This window comes from Cladophialophora bantiana, assembly GCF_000835475.1.
Source record: "Cladophialophora bantiana CBS 173.52 unplaced genomic scaffold supercont1.10, whole genome shotgun sequence".
Taxonomy (NCBI): Eukaryota; Fungi; Ascomycota; class Eurotiomycetes; order Chaetothyriales; family Herpotrichiellaceae; genus Cladophialophora; species Cladophialophora bantiana.
Genome location: NW_015971584.1, coordinates 495,899 through 517,905, shown reverse-complemented (window position 1 = coordinate 517,905; position 22,007 = coordinate 495,899). Strand labels below are relative to the sequence as shown.

The 22,007-nt window shown below is 52.5% G+C and overlaps 5 protein-coding genes across 5 annotated transcripts; 2 read left to right on the top strand and 3 right to left on the bottom strand.

The window, feature by feature from the left end:
- Positions 1–132: 132 nt before the first annotated feature.
- Z519_07099 (uncharacterized protein) lies at positions 133–2,307 on the bottom strand (the record flags this gene model as incomplete). The annotated part of the gene is made up of 1 exon (XM_016764834.1): positions 133–2,307. One exon carries the CDS (start codon positions 2,305–2,307, stop codon positions 133–135), a length of 2,175 nt encoding a protein of 724 aa, XP_016618784.1.
- A 4,954-nt stretch (positions 2,308–7,261) lies between these two features.
- On the top strand, positions 7,262–9,478 carry Z519_07098 (uncharacterized protein; the record flags this gene model as incomplete). The annotated part of the gene is made up of 1 exon (XM_016764833.1): positions 7,262–9,478. One exon carries the CDS (start codon positions 7,262–7,264, stop codon positions 9,476–9,478), a length of 2,217 nt encoding a protein of 738 aa, XP_016618783.1.
- A 2,286-nt stretch (positions 9,479–11,764) lies between these two features.
- Z519_07097 (serine/threonine-protein phosphatase PP1) lies at positions 11,765–12,959 on the top strand (the record flags this gene model as incomplete). Its single annotated transcript, XM_016764832.1, has 4 exons — positions 11,765–11,944; positions 12,019–12,420; positions 12,498–12,797; positions 12,867–12,959. 4 exons carry the CDS (start codon positions 11,765–11,767, stop codon positions 12,957–12,959), a joined length of 975 nt encoding a protein of 324 aa, XP_016618782.1.
- A 2,081-nt stretch (positions 12,960–15,040) lies between these two features.
- Z519_07096 (small COPII coat GTPase sar1) lies at positions 15,041–15,983 on the bottom strand (the record flags this gene model as incomplete). The annotated part of the gene is made up of 5 exons (XM_016764831.1): positions 15,041–15,381; positions 15,444–15,509; positions 15,574–15,613; positions 15,795–15,898; positions 15,965–15,983. 5 exons carry the CDS (start codon positions 15,981–15,983, stop codon positions 15,041–15,043), a joined length of 570 nt encoding a protein of 189 aa, XP_016618781.1.
- A 701-nt stretch (positions 15,984–16,684) lies between these two features.
- On the bottom strand, positions 16,685–18,946 carry Z519_07095 (uncharacterized protein; the record flags this gene model as incomplete). Its single annotated transcript, XM_016764830.1, has 1 exon — positions 16,685–18,946. One exon carries the CDS (start codon positions 18,944–18,946, stop codon positions 16,685–16,687), a length of 2,262 nt encoding a protein of 753 aa, XP_016618780.1.
- Positions 18,947–22,007: the final 3,061 nt, after the last annotated feature.

The following is a 22,007-nucleotide window of genomic DNA, read 5'->3' as shown; positions in this document are numbered from 1 at the left end:
ACGTACTTTTGTGTGTCACGTGATGCACACCCACTTCATTCATTTTGATTGATAGCAGTCCTTGGTACATGATACTCGCTCACGCGTGCTGATGCTTTGTTCATTCTAATGATATACATTGGCCTCACTTCATCATGTCATTTCCGCCGGAGTCTGCACCACGCCATCCTCGCCCTCGGCCTCATCAGTCGTCACAGCTTCATCCTCTCCTTCGGTGACCGTGTCGTCATGCCATAACACGGATGCCTGTCGTGTAAGTTCCTCAAGGATGCTGCTCTGCCTCCGCCCTGGTGAAGGGGTTGGTCTGAGATGTTTCTCTTCCGTGGACGACGTATCGTCTTCCGTGCCAGGTCGCCTCCTGGCCCGGAGGAGCGCCTCCTGCGCCTGTTGTTCGAGAACAGGGTTTGGAACACGCGCGTCGTCGTCAATCGGGCCTCCCTTTCGCAGGCCTTCCAAGATGACTCTTTCGATCTTCAGGCGGTTGGAGATGAAACGGATCTTCGGCCAGCAGCAGCGCTGACCGACCATGAGCATTCGATCCAGTCGTTGCGGGCTAGGGTCACTGAGAATGTGCCAGTAGTCGCTGGCGACTGTCTTGGGCCAGATGGTCACTGTGCCATCGAATCGCTGCAGCCAAATCTCACTCCAATCCTGGCCCATTGGTCGAGGCAGCAGTTCCAAGTGACGCAGAATCTTGAGATACTTTTGTAGATCGAGCTTGACCGAGGTCTCAATAGTGGATCCAAGAAATCCTCCGCGCCAACCTCGGCCCTTGCGATGTGTCACTGGCCGACCTGGCGAGCCCCGCGGTGAAAAGAAGAACAGATTGATGTGCGGGTTGACTTGTGAAACAATGGAGAAGTTGACGTTAAAGTGGATGTTGAGCGCTTTCAACGGAATATCGGTTCGCAAGCTTCCGTCTTTCCACTTGTTGCCGAAGGAGTAGGGCACTAGTGTCCCGTCCTTCGTCTTCCGCATTAGGACAATGGGGTTGAGGATTCCAGGAACAGCCGCAGACGCAAGGACCGCCGACCATATGACGCAGTCCGGGCTCGTGATGTGGTTGTTCAAGATTGTCGGGGAATGAGGGTCGGAGGGCACGCATGAGACATTGAGGATGCGGCCAGTTCTCTGGTATGCTTCTCGAAAGGTCAATGAGCCACGGCAAAACCAGCTGCATTGCATGGCCCAATCGAGAGAGTCAAATCTCGCCCCAGTACGCCACCACCTGCGAATCCACGTCGTGAACCCTTCGTGACAGGCTCTGATCCGATACGCCAATGCCGGCACCAGCAGTTTCTTCAATTCCTCGTCTGTTCTGGTGGCCACCAATGCCGCGACCAGAGCACCGCCAGACGTACCGGTGATAATCTCCGGAAGCTGACCAGTATCAAGCAGGGCTTTGATGACACCGAAATGGTAATAAGCAAACGTCGCTCCCCCAGAAAGGCAAAGCGCAGTCCGTCCATAGTTCAACTCCAGATGTCTGAAGAAAGATACCTTTTCCCTATCGGTAATGCTTTTAGTGCCAAGAACGAATCGAAGACTCTGCTCAACTTGATCGACGAAGGTCTGGATCAAATCCTTTGTGCCGATATACGTCTCACTGTACAGATGGGGATTCTCCACGCCAACAAAATTGTTCTTGACACAACTCTCGAGCAATGCTTTTAGTTCATCCAGAGCCACAAGGCCACCATTTCCGCCGCGACCTCTTTCGGACTCGGCTACAGCCTTTTGATGGAGCTCAGCCAGTTGGGCGGTGACCTTTCTCACCGTTTGATGGTTATAATACGAGTAGGATTCAGAGCGCTTCCACTCTTCATTCCCAAGATACTGGTCCAGGCGAAGAGCGGCCTCCTGCCATTCGTTGTAATTGGTCGCTCGATGAAGTTGCCTGCGCAGTCTCTCGCGTTCCCCTGTCCACGAAAACACATGCTCGTATACGTAAATGTAGAGACGGGTCAGATTGTAAATGATGAAGAGAAAAACTATCCAGCCAGAGACGATGAACAGTAATGGATAGTACAGGATCGTGTAAACGACGCCTTCGCGAGTTTCATCCTTGGATCGCCGCGTAGCTTTCCGTCGGACTCGGTTTCTTTTCACACGCTGATGAACCGGGCCCCAATCATTTAGAGCTGTTACGGGCTCGGTACTGGGGGCGATCAGGGCCTCAGCAAAACTTTCCAGATCTCCGCGTCGAACAAATTCGGTCTCGTAATCTGGTAATTCGTTGGGATCATAAGTGCCAGTCGAGGATGGCGTCGATGCGGACGCATCGGTCTTTCTCGGGTTGGAGACCATGATTCTGACATTGTCAGTGCGACGATCCTAGTGCGAGCTCATTGTGATATCAAGGAGGACCCAACAACCCCAAGTGAAAAGAAGGATGAGGATAAAGCAAGAGGGGCGAAATAGTGGAGAGATGTTAAAGTGGTTGTGGTGGTAAGGTGGTCCCATTACAGTATGACAATGATGTCGTCTTTGTTGGGGGTCACAAGTTGTCAGTTGATGCAAGGGTCGAGGCTCGCAGATGTCTTGGCGTAGCGCCACATATGCCCAGAAAACGCCACACGTACTCAAGCCACAATATATCATGCAAACAAACCCTCTTTCAGCGCTACAAGTCCAACCTGTTCGCTCTGGTGATCAATCATGCTCATTACGAGTACGGCTGGTCTGAAGCCGGCGCCAACGGCGTATGCCTGCACGACGAAGGTCTAGCTCACTTATCCAGAAGCCCCCTCCCCCCCCACGCGTTCATTGGGACACACCGCTTCCTCCCATATTTCGCCAAAACCCCGTGTCTAAGCTCGACCTCGGTCAAGAACAAGAGAGATAATGCTTGGGAAAGCGATTGGGGCCCCGACCGACGCATTGTTGGTCAGATGATGAGCAACCAGTAACCCAATTCCAGTGCGAACTGTAGCTAAAAGCTCGCTAGGTAATGCTTTTACCTCTCGCGAAATGCCAGTGGGTAATTGTCGGGGCTTGACATCATCCTGCTGGCCCTCCACAAGGACATTGGATAAAAGGAGCTGACGGGCCAGGACTCGAAATGCTTCAAGCAATCCTGCCTGGCGGTGGCCAAGCAGCTCACCTCCCACGCCTATCGCTGCATATTTTCCAGAATAGTGATGGACATCTCCGTTTCGCTTGACATATCACGGCCTAGGTATGGAGGCCCATTACGTGCCGAGTAAAACCAAAACTGGCAGCTCCCTCAGAGATCGTCGAGCATCGTCGAGAGCACCACAATGATTTGCGAAAAGAAAAAATTCATTTGGGTCGACCTCTCTACGCTGTGGGGGTTAGTGCCGACTCGGGGGCACTTGGAGCCTTAACGAGCTTTGGAAGTGATGCAAGATGTCGTGGGCATGCAACCTGAATCCACCAGAGCTCTGCCGCTAACATAGCACGAATGCATCTAATGCTCTTTGCCTAGGCGACGTCGGTGTGCTTTGGCACTGGCTGATATCCTTAGCTTACGACTACCGGCATATTGCACTCGGGATCAGAGAGGAAGATTCCATGATTCCTGACGGTATCACTCTCAGCAGGAATTTTGCTCATTATCCTTTCGAATTCCTACCCCGCCAGTCTGCACTGTTATTATCGCCAACTGATTTCTCCCGGTTTTCGAGCCGTTTTGCTTGTTCTGCAAAAATGGCGGTAAAGTTTCTCTAGTAAGCAAGAGAACCTGCCTTTTTATTTTTATTTTTTTTCCTTTTTTCCTCTCTCCTTTTGGTTCTGCCGTTGATGCAACATCTGCTCCAGGATGTTAAGCATGTGAAAATCCTTGCTGACCTGTTCCCTTTCCGGCCCAGCTCAAGTTTGAGAGCAAAAGGCCCATTGGCTGCTCGCTTCAGATCACTCACAGACTGTCTTGCCTAGCAGGAAATAATAGCGAACTAATAGGCACTCGGCAGCTTCACCTTGGCGTAGCCTGGCGGGCTAGCTAGTAAAAGACTGATAGCCAGCGGCCAAGCTAAGAATGGGCGTCGATTTCGGTATTAAGGGAGGAGAGAGATTCTGGGGGTTTTTGCCTTCGATGCCAGAAGCTAGGCCTCATGTTTGGCTAGTTGGGGCTCTCGGCAGCCGGACTCCAACCTTGGGAAGTGATATACTTGTACAAGCAGGATGGAATATTGTGTCTTTGGGGCATCCTTTCGTGGACCAATGGTGCATCAACTCCAATGTTTGCGATCTTCCTGTGACACAGCATAATCGGTTTGACGCCGAATGCTTCTCGGGAGAGTGCGCTACATCCCACACTTGGCCTCCCTAAGCGGCGGGAGAACAACCCGTACCATCACAACCAGAACATTGCATTTGCCTCGAGTCTGTTGGGGGCCCTGGAATTAGCTGGCAGAAGCCTGGAGTTGTTCTCTCCAGGCGACAAACCCCCGGGGTCTCTGCATCCGAAAAAAGCTGAACTGCGGTTCGTTTACTGAACCTGCACAGGCTCAGATCAAGGAGGCTGGTGTGTTGGGAAAATGGTTGTTGCCATCGAGGCCACCACTCTGCAGCATCGGTCATGAGGTCCTCCGAAGCTGCAGCTGATTTACACGCTAGCAATGTGACCACGGACCAATATGCCTTAGGATTGCAGCGTAAAGAGAGCATTCTTGCCTAGCGGGCCTCTTACACCCTCAGATCATGTCAATAGCGAACTTGTGGTGAGTGAAATATATTCCGCTCGAGCTCGTGCAGCATTCTGTGTCACACGGCCCATGCATCAGCATTGGTTGATCGGTCGAGATCGCGACAAGCTACAGCCTGGAGTTGTGACTCTAGAGTAGCGGTCAAAAGCCTGGCCTGTCGTCGACTGCGCACAGACGCAGAAGGACTGGTCATGCAGACGGGCGTCCGTGATATGTGAACGCCGAGGACAAACGACATGAGCATACTTGTACATGAATGCAGGTGGTAGCCATCGGATTTTGAAGCCAGACTCGCCACACACTCCTTTTGGTTGGCGCTATCATCCTCAGCTGGCAGTGTGCCACTTGTAGAGCCTGATCAGGCTACACTTTGGGTGTTTCGAACCATCAGGCCAGTCAAACAGAAGGAAGCCTTTCCCGGTGCGCTTTGGACCTCCGAGGTGCATCGAAGCGCCTAATGGTAGTCTGTATGCGAGATGACCACAGCGACCACTAATTGGGCGCGGCCTTCGTAGATGGCGTGGAATTGCCCTAGAGGTTCAGGGAAAGTCGAGTCGATTTGACCGCATAACTTGCGAAGTCTCAGCGCGACAATCAATAAAGTTTAGCCTCGACGATTTGACAGAACCTTTCAGCACTGTTGTCTGTTCGCCTGTCGGGTGGCATGAGGGGCGCCGTCAGCGGTTGTGTGATTGTGCTCCTCCTCCAGCCTATGATTAGATGCGCTCTCCGGATGGTGCTACTTGTTACATATGGGAAGCAAGCGAGGGCCGAGCCTGTCCGGCCGGCCATCGACGGATCTCATTGCGACATTGAAGTCCTGTTCTGGTGGCCGGAAGCTGAGAGTTAATTTTATGGATTACGAGGTCAATCACGAGAAAACTACCGAGTAGGACGGTGGATGGTGTGCAGCTTCGGATTTCGAGCGGGCCAAGGTGAGAAGAGAGAGGATATCGTCGCCGCTCTTGTGATGCGGGCGCTGTCAGGGTGTCCAGAAGGAGTAGATTGTGGGTAGGATACGGTCTTCGATATACCCGTCGTGGAAAACGGATAGAGGCGCCGCAGGAAGATCAACGTCGATCCTGTTGCCTCAATGGCGGTAATTAGTTGACTATCCAAAGCATGAGGATACCTCACCTCTAGATGCCAACCAAAGGTGCCACTGTGCTCATGCTGAAGACGTAGTTAGCACTCAAGTCATTTGTCGCTGTCGTCTTTAGCCTGGTCTGCACCGACAATCGAGGGAACCAGTCAGTTGAGCAAGCGGGCTGCCGTGGGGACGTCTGGAGGGAGGGTTTGGAGGGGTGTTTTTGTCGGAGGAAGAGTGGCGGAATCCTCTACCTAGTTGCGAGTTACCGCCCACCTGCGCCCACCAAGACTCTGGATGATATGCATCTGATCCCGCTCCCTCTAAGGCTCTAACTGACCCTAGGCCTTATAGTTAGCTCTTGCCCCCCTCCCTGGCTCCTCGCACCCCCCTGCCCCCCTTCCCTGGGCTCCAGTCATCCACCCAGAACCAGGCCCCTGCATCTGATCGGTTCTACTTGAGTAGTTAAAAGTGCCCATGGAAAGCAGCCCACCTGCCCGCCTGTCCCCCTCCACCCTAGCCCAGGCCAATCTAACTCTGTTGTTACCTTTTGATAGCAAAACTCTGCACGCTCCATCTCTTCCATTTCCATCCTACATCCCACTCCCGCTGTCCTGCGCTCCCTACCTACACACACACTCTCAAGATATTGATACCCAGCTTCTCACCACCACCGTTCAAGACCCTGGACCCGTCCACCCCAGACTCGGCCGTGGTTGTTTGCTGATTTCGACTTTCTCTTCCGTGCAGGTATTCATCATTTGCACGTCCACACCCTCATATCCCCCTCAGCCTCATTCATCCCACGGCTCACCTCACTGCTGACCCGTCGAGGCCGTCACTTGCCCGGCTGCGACTGTCACGCAACCATCTGTGCTTACACAGCAGTTGGTTGAACCTCCCAATTCTCCTTCATATCCACGGCGTTCTGTCCCAATCTCCCTCGGGTGAATCAGAGTCTTGTCTCACGGGTGAATCACGCGTGAAGAGAGGCACAGGCACATCTGCAATCTTCCTCATCCGCTGCGGACAGTGTTTTCACGTTGGCAGGGCATTGCAACCGGGACCTTTTACACGCCACATGCCACCATGATTTTCTTGCGGAATCCTCGTAGGTTCTCATCCTTGGAAAATTCAGCCCATCAATGAGCCTGCTGTTGACTTGGCGAACAGCTCCCGGGTCGCACATTTTGATCCTCCACGCTCCTTTACCTTGAAAATTTGTTCAGATTGAACCTTTCCCACAAGCCCGTCTCGAACCTTCCGAGTTCGACAAAGCAGGAGATGGACCGCCTGCAAACAGAGGATGGGCATCATTTCATCCGAGTGAGTGCTATTTTTCCCATAATTTCCACAGCTATGCGCACAGGCGCAGGCATCACACAGATCGCTGATCCATCTTTTCCCCCCTCCTTTCAAACACATTGACTAATGCAACGCGGCTCTTTTACAGTCTCTGGCGCAGTTTATCCGCCAACATGAGAAGGCCCTCGCAAATAGCCTGCAGATGTCTGTCCACAGGCGACAGGCCTCCCTCAATAACAATGCGGCAAAAAGCTCTACCCCGACCTCAGGTACCTCTTCCTCGAGTACAAATACCTCGGCCGGGGCTCTAGCCGCAGCATTTTCGTTTGCTGGCCTCTACTTTCGGTCCCATGCTGCCAAAGCGGCCCTCTTGACGCTGACACCCCATCATCTCTTTTACCTCCTGTCTCGCATGGAAGAGCTGGATATAGCCGTTGGGCCGATGAACATTCGTCTGGAGAGTCTCTCCAACGAGCCTACACCCTCCAATTATGTCTCCTTCCTGCAAACCCATAAACCAGCCAAAGGCCGCAGCGATAAAGATTCCATACATTCTGTGTCCAGCATGCGAAGTGTCATGTCGGGAATGAGCTCTTTCTGGTCGTCCATTGGTCTTGGAGGGGGCGCATCTAAAAGCGAAAAGGCCAAAGCCCTCACACAGGCGGATCTAACCTACCTTTATTCTGCCTTTACCAAGCTTCCTTCTTTGCGCCTCACCACTGATCACCGCGCCAGGCTAATCAAGGGGTACGAGGAATTCCCGTTCGATACTGCTGTCCCATTATTTGCTTTCAAAAACCTTCAACAGCTGGATATAGTGGATCTCGATTTCCGTCAGTTCTTTGGATGGGATCGAATGTCCGAGCAGCTGACGCTACTCACCGTGAAGCGTGCCAATGTCACTGATCCGACCGAGTTGCTCACAAATATAGTTTTGGATGACGCTGAAAAGCGTCGAAGGCGGTCGACCAAGGGTGGCCGCGGATCTCCCACTATGTCTGCCTCTTGGACGGTGCCATCAACGCCACGAGCTGAATATGCACAGTCACATTCCGATCCAGGCTCCCCTGCACATGGAAGTCTGGATAATGAAGACTCAATGGAGTCGGGGCCCAAAGTGAAGCCACTCTCGGGAAGCGTGTCTCCAAAACGGCCCGGCGCCTCACGGCCTGCCAGCTCGTATAGGCATATTCGGACTTACTCGTCGACGGTGAGAAGGACGGGGTCTGGCAGTTCCTACTCGAGCGAATACTCGATTCAGCCACATCGTAGCGAGAGCAGCACCAACATGTTGAGCTTAAATATTCTACCTCCTTCGAAATGGCAGAGGCTGAAGTATCTGTCCCTGGCAGACAACTCCATGACCACCATCTCAGCACATAGTCTGGCCCCTGTAGCCAGCACTCTTCGATCCCTCAATCTCTCCTCTAACCTCTTCAACGAAATTCCGGATAGCTTGGCATCTTTGACGAGGCTCGTTTCTCTTGATCTGTCGAATTGCATGATTGGTTCTCTCCAGTCGCTGTCAAGATCGCCTCTGCCGGCGGTTCTCACGATTAACCTCAAAGGCAACCGTTTGCGGTCCTTGGCTGGTGTTGAAAAGTTGTTGTCTTTGGAACAATTGAACGTCCAGGATAATCAACTCTCAGACCCTATGGAAATGGCGCGGCTCACGGGTATACCGAATTTAAAACGGATATGGGTCAAGCGAAACCCTTTTACGAAGACCCACTCTGAGTATCGGGTAACGACATTCAATCTGTTCCGAAAGACACCGGGTTATGTCGATGACATTATTATTGATGAATCAGGACCAGGTTATTCGGAGCGCAAGCAGCTGGTGGATCGAGTCCCCGAGGTTGAAAGAGAGCTTTCCCAACCATCCATCAGGATCGCTGAGCACCCAGTCATTGTGCAACAATCCGACCCGGCTCAGCCCAACTCCAACGAGCTAGCGGAAATGGTCATGAACACGACTCGTCGGAAAAGGGCTCCTCGGAGACGGATAGTCGATTTGGCACATGATGAAACATTTGCGCGAGTTCCTGATGAGGATCTAGCGGCGACCATCACGCCGAGTGCTAGGATTGGAAACCGCGAGAATGTGCCTACGCTCAACGACCCGGTCGTACCAAAATCAGCATCGGCAGAAGCCGTGGTGGACGATGTTTTTGACGGTTCGACGGAGGCACCTTCTGTCGGCTCAAGCGAGCCCGCTCAGCAACATGATGACTACCGAGCGAAAGTGGAGGCACTCCGACAAGAATTTGGCAGCAATTGGCTGAGTGCCTTGGGTGACAAAAATTGGCACAACAACCATCACTTTGAAGTGTTGCAGGGGCAAAGCTTGGGCCATGATGCATTGCACCGGTCAGGACACCAGGTCATTGTCAGTGGCGGTGGGCGGACACTGGGATGAGTCCGCCCTCCAGGCATGTGTGATTTCGCTGCGTATTTGCGGACAATTTTGCTTTGACATTCTTACTAGAGGCCATTCGTGTCTCAACCACGAGGCCGTGGGTTTTGTGTGTTTGGACTGCATTGATATACCCATTCGTTGCGATTTTGCCGAAAGAATTGGTGGTGTGTATAGCGGGACGGGGGAAAACCATTCATCGCTTTCCTGCTTTTATTGCGCGGGCTGCTTGTGGCATTCTAGTTGGTTGTGTGCTTCGAAGCATAGCGACGGTGTCTTTTATTTTGATGGGACGGGCATTTGTGACAGAGTGCTTTTATCATGATTGCATGAAAGCATGAGACCACGGGACCGGGTTGGACGTTTAGTCATTGTTTGCAATTGATACATGTTTGCGACCTGCCAAAAGTACCCAGTCCATCTCTGGTTGCCTCGATATACACTGGGGCTGTCTATGCATAGCACGACCTCGTATGTGACAAAGTGCTGACACCTGCAGAAGGATCCTGACAGGTTGTTCTCGGAGCCCGGATATACAGTAGCTGGGGAAGTAACGAGGCTCGCCGACAAATCCGGAGAAGAGAAGCAGCGTCAAATGATTCTGTGTGGATGCGCTGCGTCAGTCCAAGCTAGATGTCCAGGCAAGAATCCGAGTCGTCGCGTAAGCGACCACTCAAAAGCCGACGGTCGAAACCACAACAACAAGGTATTGCCGAGAGTTTCTTGGGCCGTTGGACACAATGTATGCATTGATAGAAAATTGTTTGGTGGCCTGCATTCCTTTGGTCGCCACGACGACTTCGGCTCGTGCTCGGGAAAGGCACAGGGGGAGAGGGATTACAACAACCCGATCAATCTCTAACGTGAGATGGAGATAGAAGGCGACAGGCACTGGTTTATGTCAGCATGGAAGGGACCTCCCGTATTATCAAATACACTAGATGGCGATTCAAGCGAATGTAAAAAAGTGAAAGGCATTTGAAGCTGCGGATAGTGGTTGTGGATGGTGGGTGGGATGGACGGATGGTAATGAGTGCTGCACAAAGTTCGCAGCTGCGCCATAGGGGACTGAAGACTGAGGACAGAGGACAGAGGGACTGAGGGATGGTGATCGAGGTAGTTGCGGGTGTTCGTCTGTTGTATGTCACTCGTGGCGACTGCTCATCCCTCTCTCATCTCTCATCTCTCTGTTCTCTCTGTGTCCTTCTCTTTCCTCACCGAAATTGCGTGTTGGCAGCATGGACACATAACTGTCTCTTTCCTCTGTTCCCCCCCCTCCCCCTCTTGTTCGTCGGGGTGCCTGTGCTTCTGCTGGCTGGATCAGACGACATAAACAACCAGAAAACAATAAACCAGACAGGATCTCTTTGCTCCTCGAGACCGAAGCTGAAGGCTGAGCGTTGGGGTCGGTGTTGGTGCCAAGACAGGATACCGCCTCGCCGCCTCGCCTGCCAGGATTTGAGAAAATCAGAACGAATCCCGCCTTCCACCCACTTAGCACTCACCACTTACCACCCTCTTCCCCTGCTCGCTCTCTCTGGTGCCGCTGGTGCCTCTGGCGCCTCCATTCCACCATCCACCATCCACCGTCCACCGTCCACCGACCACTCATCCCGTCCATCTTATCCCATAGCCACCTGCACCGCAAACCTGCGCTGCCTTTCTCATCCTCCCGCAGTCCACCTCACATTTCGCCTGTATTAATCGCCCTGCGATCAGTATTCACTTCATTCCATCCTCATTCTTCGCCAGACTGCGCTCCCCCTGCTTCGCTGACACCGGCCCACTATCTGCAAAGAGAGAAAAATCGTACCGTGTCAACTTGTTCTCGGCTCAGTGCTCACCAAGTCCACCTGCGTTGCCCGCTTTGCGCCGAGAAAAACCTCCTCAGCCCTGCCTGGTTGTGCCACAGATTCCCTTGGACATCCGCCACGATAACAACACCTCTCTTTGCTGAAGGTCCTTGTCCCCCCTTGCGGTCCTCGTCTCTTCCTCGTCAAGTCCAATTGGGACTCCTCTCGCTGAGCCCGTTTGGTGGCTGTCCTGGGGTCGAAAATTCAAATTTGGTACATACATCCTGCCCCCCGAACTAGTCACTTGCGTCAGCTGCCTCTCACAACCTCCCACTAATTCATCTCAGACTGACGGAAATTCTTCTTCAGCAGACTGGCATTCCCATCTGCACACCTTAAGATACATCGATTTCCTTGATTTCTCCCTCATCCGACCGCACCTGGTCGCCGCCCGCCCTTCCTTTCCACCCCTTGCCCCGCCCGCGGCGATCCCACCATGGCCGACCAAAATGAGATGGACCTTGATTCCGTCATTGATCGCCTGTTAGAGGTCAGAGGAAGCAGACCGGGGAAGCAGGTTCAGCTGCTCGAATCCGAGATTCGCTATCTGTGCACAAAGGCACGAGAAATCTTCATCTCCCAGCCGATATTGTTGGAGCTGGAAGCCCCGATCAAGGTACCTTGCTCCTCCTGCGAATAACAAACCCACGCGCCCTGAACAACCGTCAAAGCTGACAATGATGGTGACAGATATGTGGCGACATTCACGGCCAATACTACGACCTCCTCCGCCTGTTTGAGTACGGCGGTTTCCCTCCCGAAGCCAACTACCTCTTCCTTGGCGACTACGTGGATCGAGGCAAGCAATCCCTTGAGACGATTTGCTTGCTTCTGGCCTACAAGATCAAGTACCCCGAGAATTTCTTCATTTTGCGCGGCAACCACGAGTGCGCCTCCATCAACCGTATCTACGGCTTCTACGATGAGTGCAAACGCCGATACAACATTAAGCTCTGGAAGACATTTACGGACTGCTTCAACTGCTTGCCTATCGCTGCAATCATCGACGAGAAGATCTTCACCATGCATGGAGGTTTGAGTCCCGATTTGAACTCGATGGAGCAAATCCGCCGTGTCATGCGACCGACAGACGTAAGTGTTCTTTTGCCCTGCAAGGAGGCTGGAGCTTCACTTGTGCTATGAGTGCTGACCCTGCTAACGCATGATAGATTCCCGACTGCGGCCTCCTCTGCGATTTGCTCTGGTCAGACCCCGACAAAGACATCACAGGTTGGAGCGAGAATGATCGAGGTGTTTCGTTCACCTTTGGGCCCGATGTCGTTTCACGTTTCCTGCAAAAACATGACATGGACCTTATCTGTCGTGCCCATCAAGTGGTAGAAGATGGCTACGAGTTCTTCTCCAAGCGACAACTGGTCACCCTATTCAGCGCTCCAAACTACTGCGGCGAGTTTGATAATGCCGGTGCAATGATGAGCGTGGATGAAAGTCTGCTATGCTCCTTCCAGGTATGGCGAAAAACGTCGAAACCATATTTGGGCCCTGCACTGTCCGTTGCTGACTCGCACTTGTACCAGATTCTCAAACCTGCCGAGAAGAAACAAAAGTACGTGTATGGCTCCAAGAGCTCAAGCGGGTCCACTACTCCGCCTCGCAAATTCAAAACCTAGTCCCTTCAACTCGGGCTGATTCGATGTCATTGATAGCAGGTTTGGAAGAAGATAGGGTCACCTTCTGGCTTCCCCCTCGATCCAGTCTCGCACTCGACCAGTGTCCTTTCCCTCCGGTTCCGAAGCATGCGACCCGCCGCCACTACTTAATATTTTCCACGTTCCCATGAACATCTCATCTTTGTGGACCTGCGAAGACTTCCCAATTAGTTATTTTCATCGATACGTTGACCAGCCTCCGACTGCCAAATTTCGAGGTCGGACGCCCGTCACCACCAGTATCAACAATGGCAAAACCAGTCATCACCACAATATGGTGGCGATGTATCGGGTCGATTCAAGGTTCAAGGATGAGGTGATCTATTTGTTCTTTTCATGGGCTTACAACGGAAATGGGTTTACGGATGGTGACAGTGTTGTGGAATGGGGTTGTGGTGTCGGGGACGTGGAGAACGCATTTTTGATCACTCAGAACTTGACCTCCTCCTATTCGGTGTGTACGTGCACCTGTGTGTTGTCTGTTCGAAAGAAGGAAAAGAGATGTTGCTGGAGCGCAGGGCGCAAGGCGAGACTACTTTCCCCGTTCCAAGTGTACCATGCAAATGACGGTTTTGCTTTCATGCCTTTTCGATGCGGTGATGAAGGATGGACAAGAAACGCCCACGGAATGATTGAATGCACGGTGCAGAACAAGAATAAAGCAGATCATACCACGCCACACAACGCAGAACAGAACAGTTACGCATCAAGTTAGCAGTCGTATCCGCTCCCTCTGTATCAAGATGGCTTCGAGTTGTAGTATGTTTTTGGTGTCTGTTTTGTCGCTGCTGTCAAGGCATATTGTTAACTGAGAACACGAGAATACCGCAAGGTGACTGAGGATCTACGATAGGTTTGGTAGACATCCATTCACCCATTTTAACTACCTATCTTCGAATGCCGTGTCTGATCTGATTATGGCTGAGAATGGGGGCTTCCCTCCACCTATGTATTATGTCCAGAGGCCACCACGACATGTTAGAGAAATAGTCGGCCGAAGACTGAAAGAGCGGAAAAGGAGACCATATGATAATGGTACGGAGAACATAGACATCCCCAGTCAGGTCGCCCAGAGCGAGCGAGCGAGCGAGATGAGAGCCGCGCACGCACATACACACAATATAGCATATACACATAAAAGAGCACATACCTAGGGACATATATATACTCTCTGTGTAAACGGAACAGGGGACTCGATTCGTTTGCATCGTTTGAAACTGATAATTCGGTAAGATTCAATCTCTATCTCCGGTCCGAGCGAGAGGAGGGGGGGTTTTGGATGTCATGTCTCATTGTGATCCTCATTGCGATTCTCGATTCTCATTCTAACACCCCTTGGTTCTGGCCCCGGTTCTTGTTCTTATTCTTGAGTTGCCCAACGGTTTAGTTTTTGGTTTTCGTCTCATTTCCGTTCCATTTTCGTTTCATTTCGTTGCGTGTATGTGAGTGTTGTGTGTCTCTCTGCCTTCACTCTTGTCTCCCGTCCGGATATGCTCCCAAAAAGAAAGAAGGGACAAAAAACAAACCAAACCAAACCAAACCGAAACGAGGAGGGAAAGGAGAAAAAATAACGAGCAAAAGGTAAAGACAAACGCCCTCGATCGTATCAGCCAGCCAACCAGCCAGCGAGAGAGAGGTTCCCTTTCCTTCCCTCTATATTCTTTCCGCCTGTGTTGAATTTCCATGCACCTTGCAGAGGCCGTACACACGAAGGGGTAGGAGGAGTCGCGGCAGAAGGTAGGTTGAGATTTCGGGGTCGGGGGTCCTTTCTGTGGAGGGCTTTTATTGAATTTATGGCTCTGTGTTGGTTGTTTGCGGTTCAGATCAGGGGAGAGCGCTTGATTGGTTTGATGCGTGATGGATGGATGAGTGGGTGCATAGCTGGATGAATAGGTGGATGGATTGTTTTGATTGCTTGACAGGCCAAGGGTGATTGACACAGGACTATGGGGATTGTGGCTTGACAGATGGATGTACCGGTCGTTGTAGGCTGTCGGTATTACCTCCCCTTTGTCATTATCCATGGTTCGCTCTGCAATCTTTCAAACGTATTGCGCCAGCCATCTGATACCCTCTCCGTAGCCCTGCCTCATGACAACACTGCACATAAACACCTCGATCGGTCTGATCCCCTCGAGGGGCACCTTGCCCTTCCCCGTAGTCTGGTACAGACCCAACTGATGTCTCAATTCATCCTCCGACACGGCATCTGGGTGATCGATCTTGTTTCCCAAGATCAAAAACGGCGTCTTTGCGAGGTCTTCCATTGCCAAGAGAGCGTCCAGTTCTGCTTTGGCTTCGGGCAGACGTTCGTGGTCCTTTGCGTCGACGAGGAAGACAATGCCCGACACTTCGGGGAAGTAGTCGCGCCAGAGACGGCGCGCTGCGCAGGATTCAGTCCATCTGCCGTCGAAGGAAATGAGAGCCAGGTGGCATGTAACGTACCTTGTTGGTGACCACCTAGATCAAAGGTTGTGAATCTATTGTTGCCAATGGCGAGCTCTTCGGACGCTGTACCAGAGGTTATCAGTCTCGACTGTCGGGTTGAGGCTCCAAATTTCAGAGCAGGACGTACTGGGATGTAATGTAGGCTGAAGGATTGCGACACGGTCATTCTGTAAAATAGCACACGTCGTCAGCACGCGCGTGCTCCACAACCGAATATGTTTGAAACTGCAGCTCTTTGAAGATCATGGTGAGGGTCGACATCCCCGACACTCTGCCATGCCCGATTCGCTCCAGATCCATTTTTGCACCACATCATTTCCAGAGGTTATTGCTTCAGTGTCTGCTCACCTTCAACATGTGTAGTAACGTTGTCTTCCCTGCATTGTCCAGACCGAGGAAGAGGAGTTTGGCATGCTTGTTGAGAAGACCTAGCGAGGCGAGGATATCGTAGACTAGAGTGATAGAGCCATCAGGTCAGTCTGTCCTCTGCGCAGATGCAAGAATGGTGTCACACATACACCAGTTGATGATCCACATGTCGGCAGCTTTGAATGTGTTGGAGGTGTTTGTTGTGATAATCCAGTCACACAACGGACAAGAAGGGCGGATAACGAGAATAAGAACGATGGAGGCACTCGGCCAGATCTCACGGCAAGAGTGAGGTGATGGGGTGCCACCGTATGAAAAGTTCCTAAAAGAGGAAGATCCCCAAGTAATACGCGGAGTTGGTCTTCCGTTGAGGTACCTCACGTGATGTTGTTGACACGTGACGCTGCCAGCTCACGAGACCACATCCAGCCTGGTTTGGAAGAATGGGCTGAGGGCTTGCTGTCCAGCAAAGATGAACGGAATAGGAGAGATACAATTACAAGCACACTTCTCTTTGCTTGGTGCATACCGCGCTCTACAATCGAGTCTATCACTCGAGAGAGCCATTCTGTTATTCTGGGGACCATGCTGATGGTCATGTCACTTATTTACAACGCAAGATTCGCCTCCTCGCGACGTACGCCAGTGCTATGCATAAAAGGCCCTGGATCCTAAAACCATGCTCTGCTACGAAACAGGTATGCGGACTGTGCAATGACCCATTTCGCCCCCGCCAGCCCCGTCATAAAGTTCGTCATACTCGAGCGCAAAACCGCACCGATATATGTTCAAAAAGGCTCAAGCAAGCCCGAGTAGAAATGGAAGACAAATAAACAGTATATGTGTCGAAGTGGGTTTGGTGAAGGGAATCAAAGCGACAGCACCAGCTGGGTCTGCTGTCCGATACCGTAGCCTTTCGTTCGCTCGGCACATTCGAGACCAAGCTCCTTCATTCTTTCCGCTCCTCGACCTGGAATCGGCTTGCGTTCGGCTTGTTCTTTGGCCGCTTTACGACAGTGTTGACGCCAGTATTTTTCTTTGCGCTTTTGCCGTTTCTTTTCAAGCCCGGCGACAATGTCGACCGGGCCGCGAACGTGCATGTCCGGACGAGGGGCCTCCTCAACGGCCGGTGTGACAGCCCCAGACGCGATGTTGGAAATGGAAGGACTGCCAATGTGGAAGTTTTTGAAGAATGGATTAGGAGTGTCTGGGAGGGACGCTGTCCGCTCCATAGTCGGACGTTGAGCGAGTCCTCTCGGATTGATCCTGGTTGGAACGCCCGCATTCGTAGGCGAGCCACGAGGGGAGCGCAACTTCGCTGACGGGAAAGGTGACCTGAACCTGGTGGGGGAATGGCCAAACAATTTTCGGGGCGGCGGCGACCGTGCATTCGCGTGCTTCGGCGGTGGGGAGCGGTGAGTGCTGCGGCCTACTCTTCCGCCAAATGCGGTACGAGGTGGAGAGGGTGAATGAGCGATTGGCATGGTGAACGATGGCTTTCGGCGTCCATGATGCTCCTCGTCAAAATCAGCAAACCCATCCTTCAGCCATCGCGGGCCCTCCGAGCTATGCTGTGACTCGTTGAGCTCATCGTCATCAGTATTTTCTTCGTTGTCTTCCGGGTCAGTGGTCGGGAAGCTTGGATCGATGTCCTGTGGGATGGGGATGTGTTTCTCCCGCTTCTTCTGCTCGCGACAAGAGATATATGCGGCCTCTAGGGGACGATCCTCATCGAGAGTCCCACACACAAAGTCGGTACTGTCCGGTAACTCCGGGGTGCCGGGTCTCATTTTGGGCACCTTGGAGGTATTGCTGCGACGTCTCCCAGCTTGCCTGATCATCGAGTGGAGGGGTGGGGTACTCGAACGGGTCAAAGACTCGACAGAACTGGCTTCGGAATGTCGGCGTGCACTGAAGTGACTGATATTGAGATGTTCACTGCTCGTAGCCGCGCTGGTGTTGGAAGGAGCCCAAAATCGATATTCAGAGCCGCCATCGCTTTCTTCGTCCGAGCTGGCAAAGCCTCCTTCGTCGTCCGATTCATTGCCACCATCGGAGCCATCATCGGATGGGGCGAAGTCGTCTTCGTTGTCATTGTCCTCGTCCTCAGATGCGTTTTCGAGCTCCTCCTGCTCCCGTTCTTCTTCCTCCGCCTCCTCTTCCGCTTCTCGTCCAATTTGACGGATGCGGTTTTCCTTTTTCATGCAATCATCAAAGGTGAGCCTCTCTTTGTGGACGTCAGGCTTATCAACCCATGAGTCAGTCTCGTCCTGAGATGTACCAAACTCATGAAAGGTTGCCTTTGGAGAGGGTAGGCTGGGTTTCGATTTCTCGTGAGAGGCCATCTTGGCTGTGTCGGCAGAGCGGCCAGAGAGGTCGACAGACTCGGTCGAAGTGGACTTGCGTCGGACGGGGGCAGGAGACGGTCGACGTGCGTTCTTTGATTCGGCCCGTAATTTGGAGGGAGAGCTTTTGATCTCGTTTGGGCTTGTTCGCGAAGGACAAGCAAAGCTGATTGCAGACTTTCGCTTGGGAACCTCGGGTTGTTCAGCCGCCGGCTTTTGCTTGCTTAATATTGCGCTGTCTTTGCTCTTTTCCGAGTCCGTGCCGCCGCAAGCAAACATAATGCAGCGTTTACGGCCTAGTGTCTTCTCGACTGCTGCTTCGCCGACTTCTGCCACCGCTCCCTTATCGTCCTTGGTTAGCGGGGCAATTATCACCTTGGGGTCGGTTTTCTTGAGACTGAGGAGTTGGCCGAAACGTCGTGAAGGGGGCGGCGGACTAGGTGTCGCTGACCGCGACTGACTGGTGTCTCCATCACTCGTCAACTCGGCGGTCGAAGGCATGCTCGCCGTGCTGTGGGAGGAGGTCGTTGACAGCCCACGCTCCGCCACTTTATGGGTATCATCTTCGTGCTTGGATTCGGCCAGGATGGCACGGGTCAACAGAGACTCGCGGCGAGGGTTTGGAGGAGCATTGGATCGGTGGTAAAGGGCTTCTGGCGTATGAACGATGGTCAGTGGAGATACTTGATCGTCCGGTGGTTCGTCCGCATCTGCACTGAGCTCGTCGTCACCGAGAGGAACTGTGGGGGCGTTGGACAGACTGAACATCTTCAGGAGACTCTGCATGGTTGAGTTACTTCGGGTGACGTCCATCTGATGTTTTTGGTGATGTGCCATCTGGACTGCGAGCAGAACAGACAAGCCGTGAATATGGAATTATTCAAAGAGATTGCAGGAGATGTCTCCCACAGCCCGACACTGATGACGATCCAAGTTCAGGCAGGAAGGCTACCAACACAGGTACCTGGCTGGCACTGTGCTGTTGGCACGGGAAAATGGATTAGGGTTGGCCCACAGGGACCGCCGCTGTTATAAATTAGACTTGGACATTTTGTGAATTGTGGACAAGTCGATTCCTCTGAACACCAAGGGAGTGGAGGAGCGTAGACAGGGCAGTCTTCGGAGAGAGGGAGTTGGTGAGGGCTGCGGCGCGGTAGGTGGCGTTCTGCAGTGTCTTGGGATTTGCGAGAACGCAACTTGGTGAAATGGGGATCTGGACAGCGTGAGTGAGATGCAGGTATATGAAATCGAATTGAGAAGAGATTGCTTACGAGAAGAGTTGGTCAAGAGACCGAAGATGCTGGATCAGAGGAGCAGTAGGAAGAAGGCGGATGTGGGATGGCAAGGGCGGAAAGTGGTAGTTGGCCAAGTACCGTGTGGTAATCGCAGGTGGTGTGCTTCTACCTTGTAGGGAGCAGCCGGGTGGCGGGAGGGGAGAGGGCAGAAAAATTTGGAGAGGGAAGAAGGGTGACAAGGGCGACGGTGAAGAGGAAATGGGTGAAAGATGAGGGAAAAGACACGGGCAGCCGGAAAAGCTGCCAGCGAGAAGGTGGGAGGAGGATGGCACCAATTATGGTGGTGATGGTACGGTACCCAGATGGGATGGATTGATGGCGAGAGAGAAATTTGGAGAAAAAGATTTGTGAGCAGCCAAACACACACACAGACAAGTCAGTCAGCCAGCGGCCAGCAAACCAGCCAGAAGATGCCAGGCCAGACGAGACCCAAGAGGGGCACCAACAAGAAGGAGGCCCAGCGTCTTGTTGTTGGGTTTCCCTTTGGTACAAGTACCCAGCTTGCCAGGCGCCTAAAGTACCTAAGAGCCTACCAAGCAACCTAGGCGCAATCTTAAACACGTCCTTGTTACCAGTCCCTAATTTGTAACAAGTAGGCGCCATTGTTGATTCTTTGGCTCGCTATGGGCATGTGGCTCCCCCCCAAAACGCCAACAAAATCCCACCTCACAGCCCGCCGCCCACTACCCACCGACGGCCGACTGGCGCACTCACTAATTCTCAAACGGCAACTCGTCCAGATCTCGGACTTGGTCTCTCTTTGTTGATCAATCCTCCCTTGCGGCAAAGGCGCCCCATGTCTGCACTCGAAACCGCCCACTTGACCTCACCTCGACACGGACATCCAACCAGTAAAACGGCCTTCGCTTTCCATTAGGTAGGTACTTAGGTAGGCTTTTCGCCTCCCGAATTATCCACTTGGTGGTCGCTGCGGCCTTGTGCGCTGGTGAAATTGCGCCCCTCCACAAATGGGTATCGATCGGTGTCAATGCACTCCTCGTGCTAATGCCAGAATAAGAGAGGGAAAATAATGGCAAACTACTGCAGGGTACTTGAAGGATAATCTGTACCTCATGTCCTAGGATCGATAAAGAGGTTCTGGTACACCGCTTTGCACACAGGCTGGACGGGCTCCAGAAAGACTGCTAAATTTATATGCTTCGTGTACCTCACAGCCCATGTTGATACCGCCACATGGGCAGCCTAATGTGTGTGCTGGGATATGGCAAGTCTCGCGAGTCAGGGAACGGAACCTAATACCAGCAATACCAGCAAGAAGCGGCGCCCTGGTGTTACTGCGATCGGCATGCCTATCCTGCCCATCTTCGCCACGGTCAGATCATCTTTATGGTGACATGTCTCCAAAGGTACCCATTCCGGGTGCACCCCCTGGGATGGAGCAACTCCCATGGACCCTTGTGGTTCGTGACTGGTACATATCTAGGCAAGTTCTGCAGGCATCATGACCAGCATTTTTCACCCTTGGTTCCCCCTTGACGCAATATGACCAGACTGCATGCCGGGTTCTAACGCGTCATCTCAAGACCTATCCAACGGGAACGCGTTGTCATTTCCTAACCATTATTGTGGTTGGTACAGCGAGCAAACACTACCGCCTACCACGAACTGCCGTGGGGTGGATGGCGCCTGCTGTCCCAAAATCAAGTTCTTGGACTTTCTGGCCACATCATTGACGGCTTGACCTAGAACTGCTTCATGTCGTTTTCACTGCTGCCGAATCGCTTGGCCTGTGAAATGAAGCTAATCACAAACCCCACGATGGCTTAGTACGCCTCATCTCGATTGGCTACCAGACAAGTCTTGCTCACAATGGAACATGAGTGATCTGACACATGTGGGAATAAGTATTTCGAAACTAGGTATTCCTCGTTGTATAGCGGTTTCGGTTTCTTGATACGACATCAAACTTGGTCCCTGACATGTACACACTAGCAATACTAACCTTGGTAGTCCCACGCGTGTCATCCTTGTGCCCTTCCCTGCATTTGTTTGTATTTATTATGTATGCCCCAGGCTGAGTGCCGCCCTGTTCCGTCAGCTGACATGACGTCAACCTCCAAGCCTCCCGAGACACGCACACAAAATCCTTGGATCTTTGGGCAACCGGGAAAATCCCAAAAGGATCCTCGAATCAATACCATGCTTGAAGATTACCCTCGGATGCTCACAGGGCTCAGGGGAAACTCTTTCTTGTTGTGCCCATTTTGCGGGCCGCACGGCTCGAGCAGGGCTTACCGCCGCAGATACGAATCCAAGTCACAAGGGCCACATCCTGTTCCTCCAATCTCTCCTTTCCGCGAGACCTTCAAACATGACATGATCCTCTGACAGTGCAGTACTGCATTGGGTATATTGCTGAGACCCGTCCCCGCCGCTCACAGGGCAGCTGCGTGAATACGATGCAGATGTCCGGACTGTAGAGCCAATCAGATCCAGGCGCTATCGTGTTCTTCGCTCGGGGGCTTTTCCAAATGCATTATTTGTAGAGATCTCTTCGCCTGATGCAGACACCCACAGCGGAAAGCATTCGC